This window comes from Gigantopelta aegis, chromosome 11, assembly GCF_016097555.1.
Source record: "Gigantopelta aegis isolate Gae_Host chromosome 11, Gae_host_genome, whole genome shotgun sequence".
In the NCBI taxonomy this organism is placed as follows: domain Eukaryota; kingdom Metazoa; phylum Mollusca; class Gastropoda; order Neomphalida; family Peltospiridae; genus Gigantopelta; species Gigantopelta aegis.
Window position 1 is genome coordinate 23897113 of NC_054709.1, and position 17649 is coordinate 23914761.

Consider the following 17649-nt stretch of genomic DNA (forward strand, 5'->3'; position numbering starts at 1 on the left):
TTTTATTATTACTATTTTTTTTTAATTTACTTTTTAAAAAATATTTATTTATTTATACTTATTATCTTGATTCCCGTATTTACTTTGTCTTCTATAACCTAGCCTGGTAGAAACCATAACAATTTTTTTATTATTTCATTTATAAACAACTGTCATTTTTTAAATCTTGTTTTGTTTATTTATATACTTTATATATACTAGTATTCATATGAAAGTTTACTTAAAATCTAATAATTATGCCATGTACTTGTGCTGTCCACGACTCATGTTTTGTCCTCAGCATGAGTTGTCTGTCATGTAAATGAGGGACTGGAATAAATATTTTTAAAAATATATATATAATAATGATATTTCCGGTAAAACCCAAGCAGAACTATAATCAGTGTAGATATGTATATATCGAAATCTCTCTATCTCTGTCTGTCTCTCTCTCTCTCTCTCTCTCTCTCTCTCTCTCTCTCTCTCTCTCTCTCTCTCTCTCTCTCTATATATATATATATATATATATATATATATATATATATATATATATATATATATATATATATATGCCTGCTAAATAACAAAAAGAAAATAAATTTATAAATAAATAAACAAACAAACAAACAAACAAATACAAATAAATAAATAAATAAATAAATAAATAAATAATTTTAGAAATAAATAAAATAAATATAAAGCAGGTAGTAAAAATCTAAGCATTAAAAAAAAAAATTCGAAAGAAAAAAGAAAAGAGAAAACTATAATAAGAGAAAGACGGAAAAGCGATCTGTAATTGTTCATGGTCGACGTGTTTTACTGCGCTATATGTTTTGCAGTGCACACTTGACATCATCATATTCACTGACACAGAAACATTTAATGCTGATAAGCGACAAAAGGTAGAAGAACGTAGTCTAATACGTCGTTTGATCTTTTTTTAACACACCGTATGGTATACTGTGACCCACGCCGAATTCCAGAACAGCGCCCCCTAGCCGCCCGCCTTGTGACGGGTATAGACCGCGCATTCGCTCACCAAGATCCATCAAAATTGGAATTTTTATTGAAAATTGTACGCCGTTTATTGACAACATTTATGCTGGCACTAAAAATTGATTAAGACATCAAAGGAAAGCGATCATTTGATTTTGTGGATTTTACACTAGAGATGAAACCAGTATTGTTTGGCCATACGTTTAGGGGCTTTTGAAACAACAACACAGAGGCTACAAAAAGGCTAAATGTACTTTTTTCATTGTCGGTTATTTATTCCTGGGCCATTAATTCCTGTTAGGTGTTCATAAGTGTGTGTGTGTGTTTCATGTTTACGAGTCGCCCTCGCGTGCCTTGCTAAGACGGAAACGATTCACGTCAGTGTCTCTTTCCACATTATTTGTTGTGTTTATTATTTAGTTTGTACATTTATATCCCGAGCTGAAATGTATACCAATGCAGATTTCTTCACAATCGATGCTTATCTATCTTTTCCAAGAAGTAATAAATTACTATTTTATAGGTCTCAGGGATATGCGTTTTAAGACACGATGGTTGATTTATTTTTTTCATTGAAAACATATTATATTTATATGATATATATGTATGTATGTATGTATAATATGTATATGTGTGTGTATATATAAGGATTGGATACAAGTTATCCAACTTACGAGGGCTTCTCCTAATTACGTAATTAAAAGAGGGCATATAGCGATAAAGTGTGTTTTATTTTATGAGTGGTCCGTGTTGTAAACGTGGCTGTGATCATCTCACGTTAATGGGAGAGACCCCAGTTTTTAAACACTAAGGCGTATTTTTCACTATTAGAGCCGTTTATGATCACAGAAATCAAGCATTATTTATATTTTATTGTTTAGATTATCCATTTCCGTACAACCGGTGTGTTTCTGGTCATCCTGGTATTTCTAATACCACAAAATGCATTTTTCATATTTTTAAAAACGCACGTGCACCTGAGAAGTAACGGTTATGGGGTCGTGGTTTAGTCACTGTTAAGGGTATTTCAACGTCACATACTCTTGTTTCACTCTGCTGTATCAATTTTGTTTTACAGATTTTTAAATTAACCAAACTTAGTGTCCATTTTTACGGGTTGAAACTAGGGTCCAGGTGAAAAATATGCCTTAATGTTTAAAAACTAGGGTCTGTCCCTTTAAATCTACCTCGGCATTTTTAGCGAGGGTGTTCGATTTAAGAGAGACATCTACAACATTATGACGTACACAAACAGTGACTATATTTAGGCAATACCAAAAACACCTTGTATTTCACGGCCACCCCTCTCCCGTCCCCAATTAAAAAGAATATCAAACGGCGGATTTCACTGCGGATTTCCAATATATTTTCTCCTTTTTTTTTTTGGAATTAGCATTTACTTAAGTAAATATTACGTCTGAATCAACTGAACTAATTCATTCTCTGCATTGTATTTTCACTAATCCTAGATTTAGTTTAAATAGACAAGACTCTATGTTCTTATACCATTCCATTATGCATTAGTCAAATTCGGAAATTAAAATATTAACTTGTTATTGTACCCAATGATGGCCCGGATCCGTGTTTCCTCCCATCTATTAGACGTATGACGTAATTTCCGGAATACAATAACGACAACAATAAGACACAATTTTACAATCCTGTCCGCGTTACTACGACATTGATGCTGTTGGTGAACAGGGCACACAGATTTCTCACAGGACGCGTCAACCAATTGTTTTACAACACACTGCATTCCCATTACATCTTTTGTCGTCATCTATAGTCCATTCTCTCCGCTTGACCACGAACGACAGAGTTAAGTGCCCCAGTGCGACTCTTTAAAGGAGAAGGTACAATTGTCGCAGACCTTAATTATGCCAACCAATTGTCTAGTCGTTTAACACGAGGCGATAGGAGGGTTTCTAACACGTACCCTCAAACCGAGTCGATTGATCATTTCCCCGGCGGTCCAGCCTTTACAGCTTAGCACAGATTTCTTCTCAAATGTTTTCTTTATAGAGAATGGGCTGTGGTTATAATGTGTGATAATTGCACAAATAATTGTCTTCGCCGTATTTGATTTCGAAGGATTATATGACGAACTGGAATTTGTCACTCATTTTAGTTTATTTAAGACAAGTATAAAATCATAAGAGTTTAAAGGGTCGTAAAGTTAAATAGTTACTTAAAACAACTGATTCCCAAACGCCACTTCAAAGGGATGGATATTAAATCGATGCAAATATCCTGAAATTGTCACTTCCCACGAGGCTAAGCATGTTACAACTTACCCTGAAAGAAAGAAAGAAAGAAAGAAAGAAAGAAAGAAAGAAAAAGAAAGCTTTATTAAACTTAAAATGCGGCTCTGTATTATTTATTTGCACAATCCATTAAAGTAGACGTTATGTTTAATCAGCAAACGTTTGACAAGGTCCTCTGCAAATGATCATGACGAAAGTTGAGGGTTTTTTTTTTACCGTGTACCACCCAGAATGGCAATTAGCGGGCCGAGGAGACGCTAGCTGCAATGTGTTAATCAGTACTTATGGTATTCGTTTTTATGTGTTTAAAATTGTTAATCAGTACTTATGATATTGGTTGTTATGTTTAAAATTGTGTTAATCAGTACTTATGATATTGTTTTTTATGTGTTCAAACTTGTGTTAATCAGTACTTATGATATTCGTTTTTATGTGTTCAAAATTGTTTTAACTAGTACTTATGGTATTTGGTGTTTAAGTGTTCAAATATGTTTTCTTAGCAATAATGTCGGTGAATAAGAAAGTTTAAGAATCAAGATACAAAACCTGGAATTTGTTTTATTCCTCGTTAGATTTTCAACAGTAACTGCACCAAAACAATATGTTGAACATAAATTAAAAATAGTATACAGGTTTAGTCCACATCAGCAACAACTCAAGAAATACAGCACGATTTAAACCTAATACAGGACCATACAAGTCTATGATAGACAAACATGTGAAATAGTGAACATATTGTACATTTATAGCCAATACTAGATTTGGCCTAGATCGTTTTTGATGACATCACATCTTGGAATATGAGGTAATTGTCGGGTTTTAACCTACCTTCCACTTCGTTAGATGTTTAAGTCTCGAGTGAAATAATGATCAGTCCCTCCCCACCCCTTTCCTGTCTTGGACGCAAGGGCTTGCTCACGCGTTCGATACAACAATTTGTTCTGAATATGCAAGTTAAACACTATGACTTGACCTAATGATCGGTTGTACCGAGATTCAGCAAGCGACAATAAAAGTTATTTTACGAGGGACAAAAACGTGATATAAAACAGTGGCGAGTTTAATATCTTATTTATTACCCATTATCGATTTAATTTTTTTTTATCTTTGAAAGAAAAAAAACATCCACCCGTCTCCCCTCCAAACAAAAAATAAATAAAAATATTACATACACAAACAAACCTCAAACAATAACAAACAAAAATTACAAAAAAAATCCCACAAAACAAACAAAACAAAAACATATTAAAAAAAACAACAACAAGCCTAAATACAAAACCAAAAAAAAACAAAAAAAACCAAACAACGTTTTCTTTTATTGGAAATGGACTATTTGTCAGGCATATTACCCCTGATTCGTCCACTACATTATATAGTCCTAAATTAAAATGTGTAACTTTTGGTATAGTTTTAATAAAAACAAACAATATAAAACTAGGTTTGACACTTTATGACAGATTTGCCTCTTATTTTTTTATTATTTTTTTAATGGTACATGTATACGTTTTAACAAATGTAACTATTATATGAAATTACTTTCCCCGATTGTTTTTAAAACTCGCAACTGACTCAGATGGCGAGTGCCAGAGCTAGCCCTATTTATATATTTATTTATTTATTTTTGAAATGGAAATTCGGGATAAATATTTACAAATTTAATTATTTCTGTTACAACCTATGTTTTCCATTTCTTAGTTCGTTTTGTCGACAAGGATGAATCCTTTTGACAAATACAAATCTTGCAGAGCACCGTTATTTCTAGAGTCACCACGAAAAGACAACCCCAATGAATATACATACGACTGCTGACGCGAATATTTACCTTCTAAAACTGACAGGGACAGTAACACTATTTACAAAATAGAGGTTGGTGGGTAGTGCGGTGGGAAAACAATTTATCATTGTTAGTTGTGATAAATTATGAAAAACAAATCATTCTGAAACTTCATAAAAAAATAATCAATAATTGTTCCTCTCATTCCCCGATATTTATTACATTTCAACTTATTTCCGTGCTTATATCCAAGTAAGGTTCAAACACTTCCCCGATTTATCATAAGCGTATGAGACAATTGACCCCAAGTGCTAGAGCAAAACCTAAAATTCGGGAAAAATTTATTCAAATATTCAGGCAAAATGTGCTAACCTAAAACCTTTTTACCATGTATTTCTATCATACTACCCTGAAAATCAATTATAATCCATGTAAAAATGCGTAGCCATTCATTTGCAGCTCTATATAACTGTTTGATAGTAATGCTAATATGAATAAATGTAGTTATCCAGATTCGGGCATTTTCGTTTAATTCGGGCAAAAGCCAGCCTGTCCCTCTACAAAAATGGGAGCCCGTACGGCTATGCGGTATATTATTATTTGTGGCGCATTCCTTTAATATACAATAACGGTAACACGTGAAGTCGTTGCTCGGTGGGTCATCAGTTTGAAGTAAGTCCTGTTTTGTTGTTCCTGTTCACCGATCAATGGATAAACACGTGACTCTGTCATCGTGTATTGCGCAGTGTTGATGACATGACGAACACACCCGCCCACCTCGCTAGTGTATCGCTCAAATACAGGCTGGATAGGAGGAAGGAATGTTTTACACCGGAGTTGGTCACTGGCGAAGTCAGAGACTAAACCCGGGACGGGCGTGCCTGAATCTTCGGGATATGGGCAAGTAAATAGAGTTATCTTCTTTTCACACTCGACACATTTTAATTACGTTTATATGGCGTCGGACAAGGTGCGTGTGCTGGGGGAGGGATCTGGGGGACAAACCCAGACACACACACACACACACACACACGTACACACACACACACACACCTACACACACGTACACACACGTACACACACACACACACACATCTACACACACACATACACACACACACACACACACACACACACAAGGGTTCAAGAAGTAGTTTGAGTAGCAAGTATTTATTTTGGTGGATTAGAATTCATACGCAGCGTAAGCGGGTGTGTGGTGGGGAATGTAGTGGTGGGTGGTGAGGGGGCACTGTCCCCTCCTAACATTTCACAGATTAGTATGCCCCTGCCCCCCCCCCCCCCCCCACACACACACACTAAATAACTCGAATCATGTACCACTATTTAACGCATAGTATATATTAGTATTAGGCTTATGAACATTAATTTTGATAAATTATTAGGAACAAAACATCGTAAGTCGTAGTTTTAACATTACTATTTCTGTTATTCAGGTGCCAGGAAATCACATTTCGTGTCATCTAAATTTCCAAGTTTCCCATACAAAGAAATTCGTGCCGTACAAGTTGGCCTCGCCAATATTCAAAATGTTCCGCCGCCCATGTTAAGAATTGAAATCGAGAGGGTGACTCTTGTCACTGAATGTCAGTGTGAAGTTGTAATGACGTAGAATCTAATGTGCATCGGTACTCCCCCACCCCCTTCCTGTGTGGTCAAGTAAATGTTATAGCGTGTGTTCATGCCAATTTCAAGAAATTAATACGTGGAATAAGGGGAATCCCCGGGGGATTCAGTGTTTCGGCTTTTTCCGTCAGTAGCCGAATGAGGGGATTTTTACCTTCTTTCAGACAATAATACAAACAATTGTTTTAAAAGGTAAACGATCTTTTTTGTGTTTTTCACCATTGCTGAAAGTTAGTAGCCTAGTGGTAAAGCGCTCGCCTGAGGCGCGACCGGTCTAGTATAAATCCCCGTCAGCGGACCCATTGGGCTATTTCTCGTTCCAACCATGCACCACGACTGGTATATTAAAAGCCGTGGTCTATGGGGTGGTGCATACAAAAGACTCCTAGCTACTAATGAAGAAAACAACAACAACCTACAAATGTAACCGGTTTCCTCTCTAAAACTATATGTCAAAAATCACCAATGTTTGACATCCAATAGCCGGTGATTAATAAATCAATATGCTCTAGTAGTGTCGTTAAAAAACCCCAAAAACACCTTTAACTTGTGTTTCGTGTTTCAGACGGCCACCTCGATTACCAGAACGTGCGGCGGTACCGGACGGCGTTCTCCAAGGAGCAGATCGGGCGGCTGGAGAAAGAGTTCTCCAAGGAAAACTACATCTCCAGACCGAAACGGTGTGAGCTGGCGGCCGCGCTCAACTTACCAGAGAGCACCATCAAGGTGAGTTATTAATAGAATTTACCTGCCGGCCTCCCCCCCCCCCCCCCTCCCTAGAGTGAGCAAGAAACGTCGGTCTCGGTGGTGTCGTGGTTAAGCCATCGGACATAAGGCTGGTAGGTACAGGGTTCGCAGCTCGATACCGGCTCCCACCCAGAGCGAGTTATAACGACTCAATGGGTAGGTGTAAGACCACTACACCCACTTCTCTCTCACTAACAACAAACAAAACAACTAAATAAAGTCTTAGACCCTAGTTTCCAACAGTAAAAATTAACATTAGTTGGTCTACAATACAGTAACACATTTGGATAAACTTACAACAAAGTCACTAACCACTAATTTCATTTCATTTCAACTTATTTTCGTGTTTTTTGTTGTTTTTGTAGTTGTTTTTTTTAATCCAATTTAGGTTCAAGCACGCTGTCCTGGGCACATACACCTCAGCTATCTGGGCTGTCTGTCCAGGACAGTGAGTTAGTTGTTAATGGTTAGTCAGAGAGAAAAGGGTGTAGTGGTCTTACACCTACCTCTTTAAGTCGTTAAAACTCGCTCTGGGTGGGAGCCGGTACCGGGCTGCGAGCTCTGTACCTATCCGCCTTATGTCCAATGGCTTAACCACAACACCACCGAGGCCGGTCCAAATAGCTGATGTATGTTCCTAGCACATATAGAATACTAAACGAGCTTGCCTGTCATACCATTTTTATGAAATAAGTGAACAGTTTTGGTATCTGACGAGCGAAAGCGAGTCAGATATCAACACTGTGTTTACGAGTTTCATAAAAAATGGTATGACAGGCAAGCTAGTTTAGTATTTTATTGATTACAAACCAACTGCAAACAAGCCACAATGCAGAAGTAAGCAGATGTCGAGACCTACTACACGTTATATTTCTACGAATTGGGTCAGTATCTACGTCACACTCACGTCACGCTGGCCAATATTACACTAGTTAGATATTGAGTGATTGTTATAACATGAGCAATATCTTACACTGGTGTGTATTAAAGGGACATTCCTGAGTTTGCTGCAATTTTTAAGATGTTATCGACTAAAAGAGACTTTTTAACGATTGTAATTACATATCAAATATATATTTCTACATAAAATATTAGTGGCTGTATATTAAACGTGTTTCTGATTGTTCTAATATTTGTACAAGGTTAAATTTCATTTTATTTCCAATAATATGTTTTTATCGTACGTACGAAATTATTTTGAAAAAATATCCAGTTTAGGCTTCTTAGAAATATTAAGACGACCAGAAACACATTGAATATACGGACACTGATATTCTAAACAAGAAAATATATTTAATATATAAGTTTATTCGTAGAAATATTTTATCAGTCGGAAACATCTTACAATGCAGAAAACTCAGGAATGTCCCTTTAATGTAAAATAGGCAAGGGTGTGAAGATATAATTAAAGGCGCAAACTCTAGGGTCAGCCCGTGAAAATGAACACTAAGTTTAGTTAATCTGCAGTTTGCAACACATTTGTATAAGGTTTGTAACAGAAAGAAGCCAAAGTCTGTAATGTTTAAACGGGTAAAATAATGTTTAAACATAACTAGAGCTGCTATCGGAAACCATTACTTCTACGAACGTGCGTTTTTAAAATTATGAAAAATAAATGTTGGTGTATTATAAAAACCTGGATAAACAGAACGACTTCAGGTGTACAAAAATGAATATTCTAAATCATAAAATTTAAGTACTTTTAATTTAAATGATCAAAAACGGTTTTAATAGTGAAAAATACGTCATAGTGTTTAAAAACTAGGCTCTGTCACTTTAATGGTGAAAAATACATCTTAGTGTTTAAAAACAAGTGTCAAATCTTTTTAAAGTCCATCGAATTCTAATCGATTATGTAATCGAAAGTTGGTCTGTTGGTGCCAAACGATTATAATCGATGATCGATGATGAAATTGCAACCGATTCCCCAATCTACTACTACTACATCGTCATTTTCTTCTTCTTCTTCTTCTTCTGCTACTACTACTAATAGTACTGTTACTACTACTACTGCTACAACAACTACTGCTACTACTATTACTACAGCTATTACTACTACTACTACTACTACAGCTACTACTACTACTACTACTACTACTACTACTACTACTACTACTACTACAGCTACTACTAAAACTACTACTACTACTACAGCTACTACTACTACTACTACTACTGCTACTACTACAACAATTACTACTACTACAGCTATTACTACTACTACTACTACAGCTACTACTACTACTACTACTACTACTACTACAGCTACTACCACTATTGATGCTACTACTACTGCTATTACTACTGCTACAGCTACTACTACTACTAGTACTACACTACAACTACAACAATTACTACTACTACAGCTACTACTACTACAGCCATTACTACTACTACTACTACTACAGCTATTACTAATACTACTATTACTGCTACTATTACTACTTCTTCTACTACTACTACTACTAGCTACTACTACTACTACAGCTACAACTAATACTACAGCTACTACTACTATTACTACTACTACTACTACACCTACTACTACTACTATTACTACACTACTACTACTATAGCTACTACTACTACTACTACTACTACAGCTATTACTAATACTACTATTACTACTACTACTACTACTACTACTACTACTATTACTACTTACTACTACTATACTACTACTATAGCTACTACTACTATACTACAGCTACAACTACTACTACTACTACTACTACTACTACTACTACTACTACTACTACTACAGCTACTACTACTACTACTATACCTACTACTACTACACCTACTACTACTACTATTACTACACTACTACTACTATTACATGTACTACTATAGCTACTACTAAATCTACTACTACTACTACTACTACTACTACTACTACTACTACTACTATAGCTACTACTACAGCACTACTACTACTACTACTACTATTGCTACTTCTACATCTACTACTACTACTACTACTACTACTACTACTACTACTACTGATGCTTCTACTGCCCTGTCGTTAAGTGTTATTTTTTATGGAGTAATGCATATTAATTTGCTCTGGTTCATAGCATTAAATTTGACACTTTCTTTTAGGTTTGGTTTCAAAACCGCCGGATGAAAGACAAGCGTCAGAGAATGGCCCTGGCCTGGCCCTATGGGATACCCCCAGACCCGCACCTGTACGCCTACCTGGCAGCCGCCGCCGCCGCGTACCCGTATGGAGTACCCCCCTCTTCGGTGGTGCCGCACTCAGGCTTGGCTCTTCCGGGTCATACACATGGATTGTCTCCCTTTAGTATTCCAGGAATGATGCCTTCTAGACCAGACCCGTTGACTGGTACACCGACATCTGTTCACAAACCTACACCGCTTATCGATGGACTTCCGGCCATGGCGTCACCCCTCAGTGCGTACCCGTTTGGTTTAGGTCACATGACTGGGCTGGGCTTTCACGAACAGTCGCTACACACTTCCGGTCTGTCGTTGTGTTTCTCCAACAAACCTTGTCCCTGTCATATGAGTTCTGTTCTTGGACTACATCCCATCAGTGCGCATGTCCCGGGAGTACTTCCGCCGGGAGCCGGGTCGCCGCCGGGTGTCTGCAGAAAGGGCGAAGTGAACATTTCGTAGGGTTTATCTTCGATTGATCGTGCAATAAGATTAACGGACAATCATGTGGCTTGTGCTATGGTTAATCACAAAGATATTCGCAAGTCTGCAAATGTCCAGAGGAGCTTGGTGGGATAAGACGTGCCTGAACTACTTTTGGATATAGGCACGCTAATAAACTAACAGTGACAGTCTTCAGTGAATGTTTTATCGGCAAATGGTTAAATTGGAAAATACGTTTAAAGCGATTTATAGTTTGTTATGCATGCAGACGTGTGTTCAGATTGGAGGAGGTTCGGAGGTCAAACCACTCCCTCCGTTCAAGTTAATTTTCTATTTTTAAAAATATATTTACCAAAGGAGCATGAATCCCCCCCCCCCCCCCCCCCCCCTCATAAACTTCGATCACCAGTCTAGAACTCCACGGTCCTACACACGCGTTTGGCATGCCTTTTCCAATTGAGTTTTAGAGTCAGTAAGTTTTGAGTCTTGTTAATACACTCAAATTCACCATATGAGTCTTTTACTCCTATCCAACTTAAGTCAAATACGAAGTCTTACTGCGTAGGATCGACACCGGATATTGGTACTTTCGTAGCTATAATCTTGCTACATATCTAGGCTCCTCGATTGAACTATGCTAATAAAATTGTTTTAGCTTATATCTTAAAGTTATAATTGAAAATCAAACAATTATAGACCTATATTTAAGTTTCTTACGCCAACCAATACGCCAACAGTTGATTCTAAACGTCGTTCGAATTTGTAAAAATAACTGGTAAAGCCATTCGCCGAACAGTCGTGATTTAAATTTTAATCTTATTATGCGTAAAGTGTTCTGCGACGTACGAACTAAATTAATTGGAAAGTGAACACCAACAGCAAGTCATTAATAAAAGAGATGAAACTTAAATAATTATTTTCTCTACTTCTGCTCGCAAGATTTGTCGTTACGACAGTACCAATAGCCGTTGCCGGTTCCACTCAGTGATTATTATGCTAGGATCAGACTATCAACTGCCAGTACAAAGTTGGCCAACTCAACGGTTGCATTGTAATTTGCCCAACTCCCGAATTAAGACGGGTGCGCTCAGATTAATAACTAATGGGTTGGTTGTACGACGACATTCATTATTTATTATCCAAAGCCATCCTGGCTATAGGCGCGACATAAACATCAATATTATTATCATAGTAACAGTTGTGCATATATACATAGTGTGATATTTAACAATCAAAATTACATGAATAGAGTATATAAAATGCAATAGGATAGTCGTAATATAGTCTTTCCCTGAAAGCCTTGTATAAATATTTTCCAATTGTTTAAAGTTTTTATATTTTTATATTTTCCGAGTTCGAGAATCGAGTTCTATGAGCGCTCAGACTAGCAACTGGATAGTCGTAGAAGTCTTGACAGCAGAAAGTTGGCCTACTCTCTGTCGGCAGTTGGTAGTCTGATACTAGCATTAAAGTATCCACTTATCTAGTATCTGTTAAAAAAGTGGTGTCCACTAAATGTGTCAAATGTCAATTTCACGTGTGTGCTCGTATATAAAATATTACAGGTGGCTAATTGGAAAAAGCATAGCCTATGTGGCTGGTCGTGTTTCTTTTCTTGTATATTCTACTGGACCATACGTCAATAATACATGTAGAACATCTGTCAGATAAAAGTTAAAATTTGTTTAGGGAAAAAAAAACAATCAGAAAATGGTTCCATTGAGGTGATTCGATCCCATAATCAGTAATCATATTTATATAGCAACCCACTGCTTATATTGGTTGATTAGGCTGACCGATTAAAGACACTAACCCGAGTTTCCGGAGTTGTAAGATGTTTTCGACTAATACAATTTAAAATATTTCTATTTTGTTTAGAATATCAGTGTTTGTATATTCAATGTGTTTCTGGTCGACCTAATATTTGCAAGTAGCCCAAACATGATTGAATATTCCAATAACTTCGTACGTACAAATGTTTTTTGTTGTTGTTGTTTTTTGGGGGGTGTTTTTTTTTTTAATTAGAAAATAAAATGAAGTTTGACCTAGATCAAACACTAGGGTGATCAGAAACTCGTTTAATATACAAGCACTAATATTTTATTTAGAAGAAATATATTTAATATATAAAGAAAGAAAGAAGTGTTTTATTTAACGACGCACTCAACACATTTTGTTTACCGTTATATGGCGTCAGACATATGGTTAAGGACCACACATATTTTTAGAGGAAACCCGCTGTCGCCACATAGTCTACTCTTTTACGACAGGCAGCAAGGGATCTTTTATTTGTGCGTCCCACATGCAGGATAGCACAAACCATGGCCTTTGTTGAACCAGTTATGGATCACTGGTCGATGCAAGTGGTTTACACCTACCCATTGAGCCTTGCGTAGCACTCACTCAGGGTTTGGAGTCGGTATCTGGATTAAAAATCCCATGCCTCGACTTAATATATAATTACAGTCGTTAAAAATGTCTGTTGGCCAACATCATCTTAACAACAGCCGTAAACTCGGGATAGGCCCTTTAAAACAAAGTAATCATCTGGGCTAGCGGATTATTACTTGTCACGAGAGTGTATACTTTGGACTAGATTTTAAATTGTTATTTTTTTCATATCGTTGATGTCCATACAGAATCTGAAAATAAAGAATTGTGTCATTGTACAGGCTAAAGTTTGTTTCATTTAACGACAGAAATAGAGCACATTGATTTATTAATCATCGCCAATTGGGAGTCAAACATTTAATGATTATTCAGACGAAATCAGCTGGATAGAATATACCACTGCATTTGATATACCAAATGTGGGGCACGGGTTATGTGTGTGTGTGTGTGTGTGTGTGTGTGTGTGTGTGTGTGTGGTGTGTGTGTGTGTTTGTGTGTGTGTGTATGTGTGTGCGTGTGTGTGTGTGTGTGTGTGTGTAGGTGTGTGTGTGTGTGTGTGTGTGTGTGTGTAGGTGTGTGTGTGTTTGTAGGTGTGTGTGTATGTGTGTGTGTGTGTGTAGGTGTGTGCGTGTGTGTGTGTGTGTAGGTGTGTGTGTGTGTGTGTTTGTGTGTGTGTGTGACCGCAATGTGTATAGGTCTACCATTCCAACATTCCAACAGCATAGTGAAATTTTCAATGTAAATTTACGCGTGTGTGTGTGTGTGTGTGTGTGTGTGTGTTTGCCAGCCACTCAGTGGATCTTGAAGCAATGTGAACACTGTGCATTTATCAATTATATGTTTGTAATTTCATTTCATTTCAACATATCTTCGTGCTTATATCCAATTAAGGTTTAAGCACGAAAATAATTTGAAATGAAATGGTGGTGGTCAACCGGCCGCGGGGGTGTAATGGAAGATATTTGTTTTGTTTAACGACACCACTAGAGCACATTGATTTATTAATCATCGGCTATTGGATGTCAAACATTTGGTATTTTTTTATATTATAGTCTTAGAGAGGAAACCGGCTACATTTTCCCATTAGTAGCAAGGGATCTTTTATATGCACCATCCCACAGACATGGTAGCACATACCACGGCTTTTGATCTACCAGTCGTGGTGCACTGGCTGTGACGAGAAATAGCCTAATGGGCCCACCGACGGGGATCGATGCCAAACCGACCGCGCATCAAGCGAGCGCAGTACCACTGGGCTACACCCAAATCCGAGTTAATGATTATACCACAATATTATGGCAAAGTCGGTCAATAAATAGACAGGGTTATCAACGAACAAGTTGTGTTATTTTGTAAAAACGGAGACACTGGCTTGTAACTATGAAAAGAAGGCAGCGTAGATAAATATGGAGACATGTGTGTCAAGATCTCAATGATCCAGTGAAATAAAACTACATGTATATAATTACTGTAGTCCATTGAGGCTAGTCCATGAATCATGTTTAAATATTCCACCACTGCTTTACTTTAATTAATTTTTTTAATTAATTAATTTAATTATAAACTCAGTATATCAGAGATGTTAGAGCACATATTTTTCCTGTGTAGCCTTCTCACAACACACAAACACGCACATGCGCGCACTCACACACACACACACACACACTCTCTCTCTCTCTCTCTCTCTCTCCAACACACACATACACATACTCACGTACGCGCACGCGCACGCACACACACACACACACACACACACACACACACACACACACACACACACACACTCCAGTCGGAGCTATGTTGAACTAAACCTTAAAGCTATATCTATATATGTATGAATAATGAAATGGATGGCAACCGAATTAGGTAACAGTTCCAGGCAATAATGATCGTTTATAAACACGTGAACTTCTTAACCTAAAATATTGTATTAGTATTTGTGTCGTATGAATGGCTACACAGCAACCCGGCGACTGTCTGTTAGGAGTATCTGTTTTATTGATGTGCCTGTGGTTTCGGGCTTGCTCTAACTCATGAAGTGTGTTTTAAACCTGGCGAAAACACAACTAAGACTGACATAATATCACACCACGGACAAAACCGAGCACTTCCTCACCTCCGAATTACCCATTTGCATCAGAGATAAAATACAACTCGTAAGTACGGCAAAGATTTCAAATGGTGTGTTGCAGACGACAGTTATTAACTTTTATTGTTATTATCTTTTAATGGAGAGAGTCGGAGTAATAACAAAGCGCTTATCCTTTTGCGGATTGTATTGTATGAGAGTCTATTAAACATTTTTTTTGTAGAACACGAGAGGATGAAGAAATTGTCTAGAAGAAATGAAGGCGCAGCTTAGACGGGGGAGGGGGGGGGGGGGGGGGAGCCAGTAATATCGAAAGAAAGAAAGAAATGTTAGTCAAAGTTAAAGTTTGTTTAAGTTAACGACACCACTAGAGAACACTGATATATTAATCATCGACTATTGGCTGTCAAACATTTTGTAATTTTGACATATAGTCTTAAAGGAAAGGAAGGAAGTTTTTTTTTTATTTAACGACGCACTCAACACATTTTATTTACGGTTATATTGCGTCAGGCATATGGTTAAGAACTACACAGACATTGAGAGAGAAAACCAGCTTTCGCCACTTCATGGGCTACTCTTATCGACTAGCAGCAAGGAATCTTTTATATGCACCATCCCACAGACAGGATAGCACATACCACGGCCTGTGATGTACTGGCTGGAACGAGAAATATCCCAATGGACCACCCGACGGGGATCGATCCCAGACCGACCGCGCATCAAGCGAGTGCTTTACCACTGGGCTACGTACCGCCCCTCAGTAATATAGAGACAGACAGACAGACAGAATGACAGAATGACAGACAGACGGGAAGAGGTAGAGTGAGGGGAAACTTGCATCTACAGTATTGCACAACAACAATGGTAACAAGCTCAAGAGAGTCTATTTATGCTAGGCTCACACTGTCACCTGTCACGACAGAGTTGGCCAACTAGATGGTTGCGTTGTAACTTCCCCAACTCTCAACTTACGACGGGTGCGCTCAGATTAACAACTAGTCGATCGTAGGAGTTGTATACGACGAGAATCGAGTTGTAAGAGCGCTCAGACTAGCAAATGGACAGTCGTAGAAGTCGTCAGATCGGCGAGTTGGCCAACTTCGTCGTCACAGTTGGTAGTCCGATCCTAGCATTGAGGACAGTATATTCGTGGTGCTTCCAGGTTCGGAATGGGTGAGGTAGGTGGGTGTGCTCGACCAACCTTCAAATATAATAATACCGTTATAAAATGACCCATTATGAATGAATGAATGTTTAACGACACCCCAGCACGAAAAATACATCGGCTATTGACCCATTGTCAAGTAAAATAATGCTACTTAAACAAAATTAAATCTCAATATTTTGAGGCACTACGAAAAACAAAAAAATAGAAAGACAGACAGACAGACAGACAGACAGACATACATAAGGAAGGATACGAAACCTATAGTCCCCTTCGGTTAGACCGGTGGGGTATCAATACAGATAAAAAGTATTTAACGTAGTTAGTCCTACTTTAAATTTTGCCCCACACTAAATACGTGCATACGCCAGTAGGTAAGTTGTGTGTTTGACAACGTCGGGTCATCGTCGCGAGTTGAACACGTCAAGACAGTAGGCGATAGGACTTACAACGCTACTAATTCATTGTTTAGGTTTTATGATTTCTCGACTACCTGTAATTACACCAGTGCGTGGTCATAACACAGGTGTTCTGCTTTGATCTACCTCTCAGGTAATCATTTCTCTGTCGTAAAACACTAGTCGCGAGATGTATCTGTTGGAGTGTGTCAGCGTATGTGAAATCCCGGTCACGTGGACATAGCGAGACATCAGGGGGAGGGGGGAGGTGAAGGATGCTTTGTACATCACGTGTGAGCAATTTCCATTTAAACGAAACATTGCAATTACAATATAATAATGAATGAGACAAATATAGTTTTAATGTGCAATAAAAAAAAAATGTTTTGTTTAACGACACCACTAGAGCACGTTGTCCTCCAATAGCCGGTAATCATCGGCTATTGGAAGAAGACGTTTGTTTTCTTTAACGACATCACTAGAGCACATTTATTTATTAATCATCGGCTGTTCGGCAATTGGATGTCAAACATTTGGTAATTCTGACTCGTAGTCATCAGAGGAAACCCGCTACATTT

At 37.7% G+C, this 17649-nt stretch overlaps 1 protein-coding gene across 1 annotated transcript in view; it reads left to right on the forward strand.

The window, feature by feature from the left end:
• The window catches only part of LOC121385621 (segmentation protein even-skipped-like), a 20242-nt gene extending 8851 nt beyond the window's left edge, over positions 1-11391 (forward strand). The window contains exons 2-3 of the mRNA XM_041516367.1: positions 7223-7383; positions 10507-11391. Coding sequence (XP_041372301.1) covers positions 7223-7383; positions 10507-11043 — 698 coding nt within the window. The 3' untranslated portion in view covers positions 11044-11391. The remainder of the gene's footprint in view (positions 1-7222; positions 7384-10506) is intronic.
• Positions 11392-17649: the final 6258 nt, after the last annotated feature.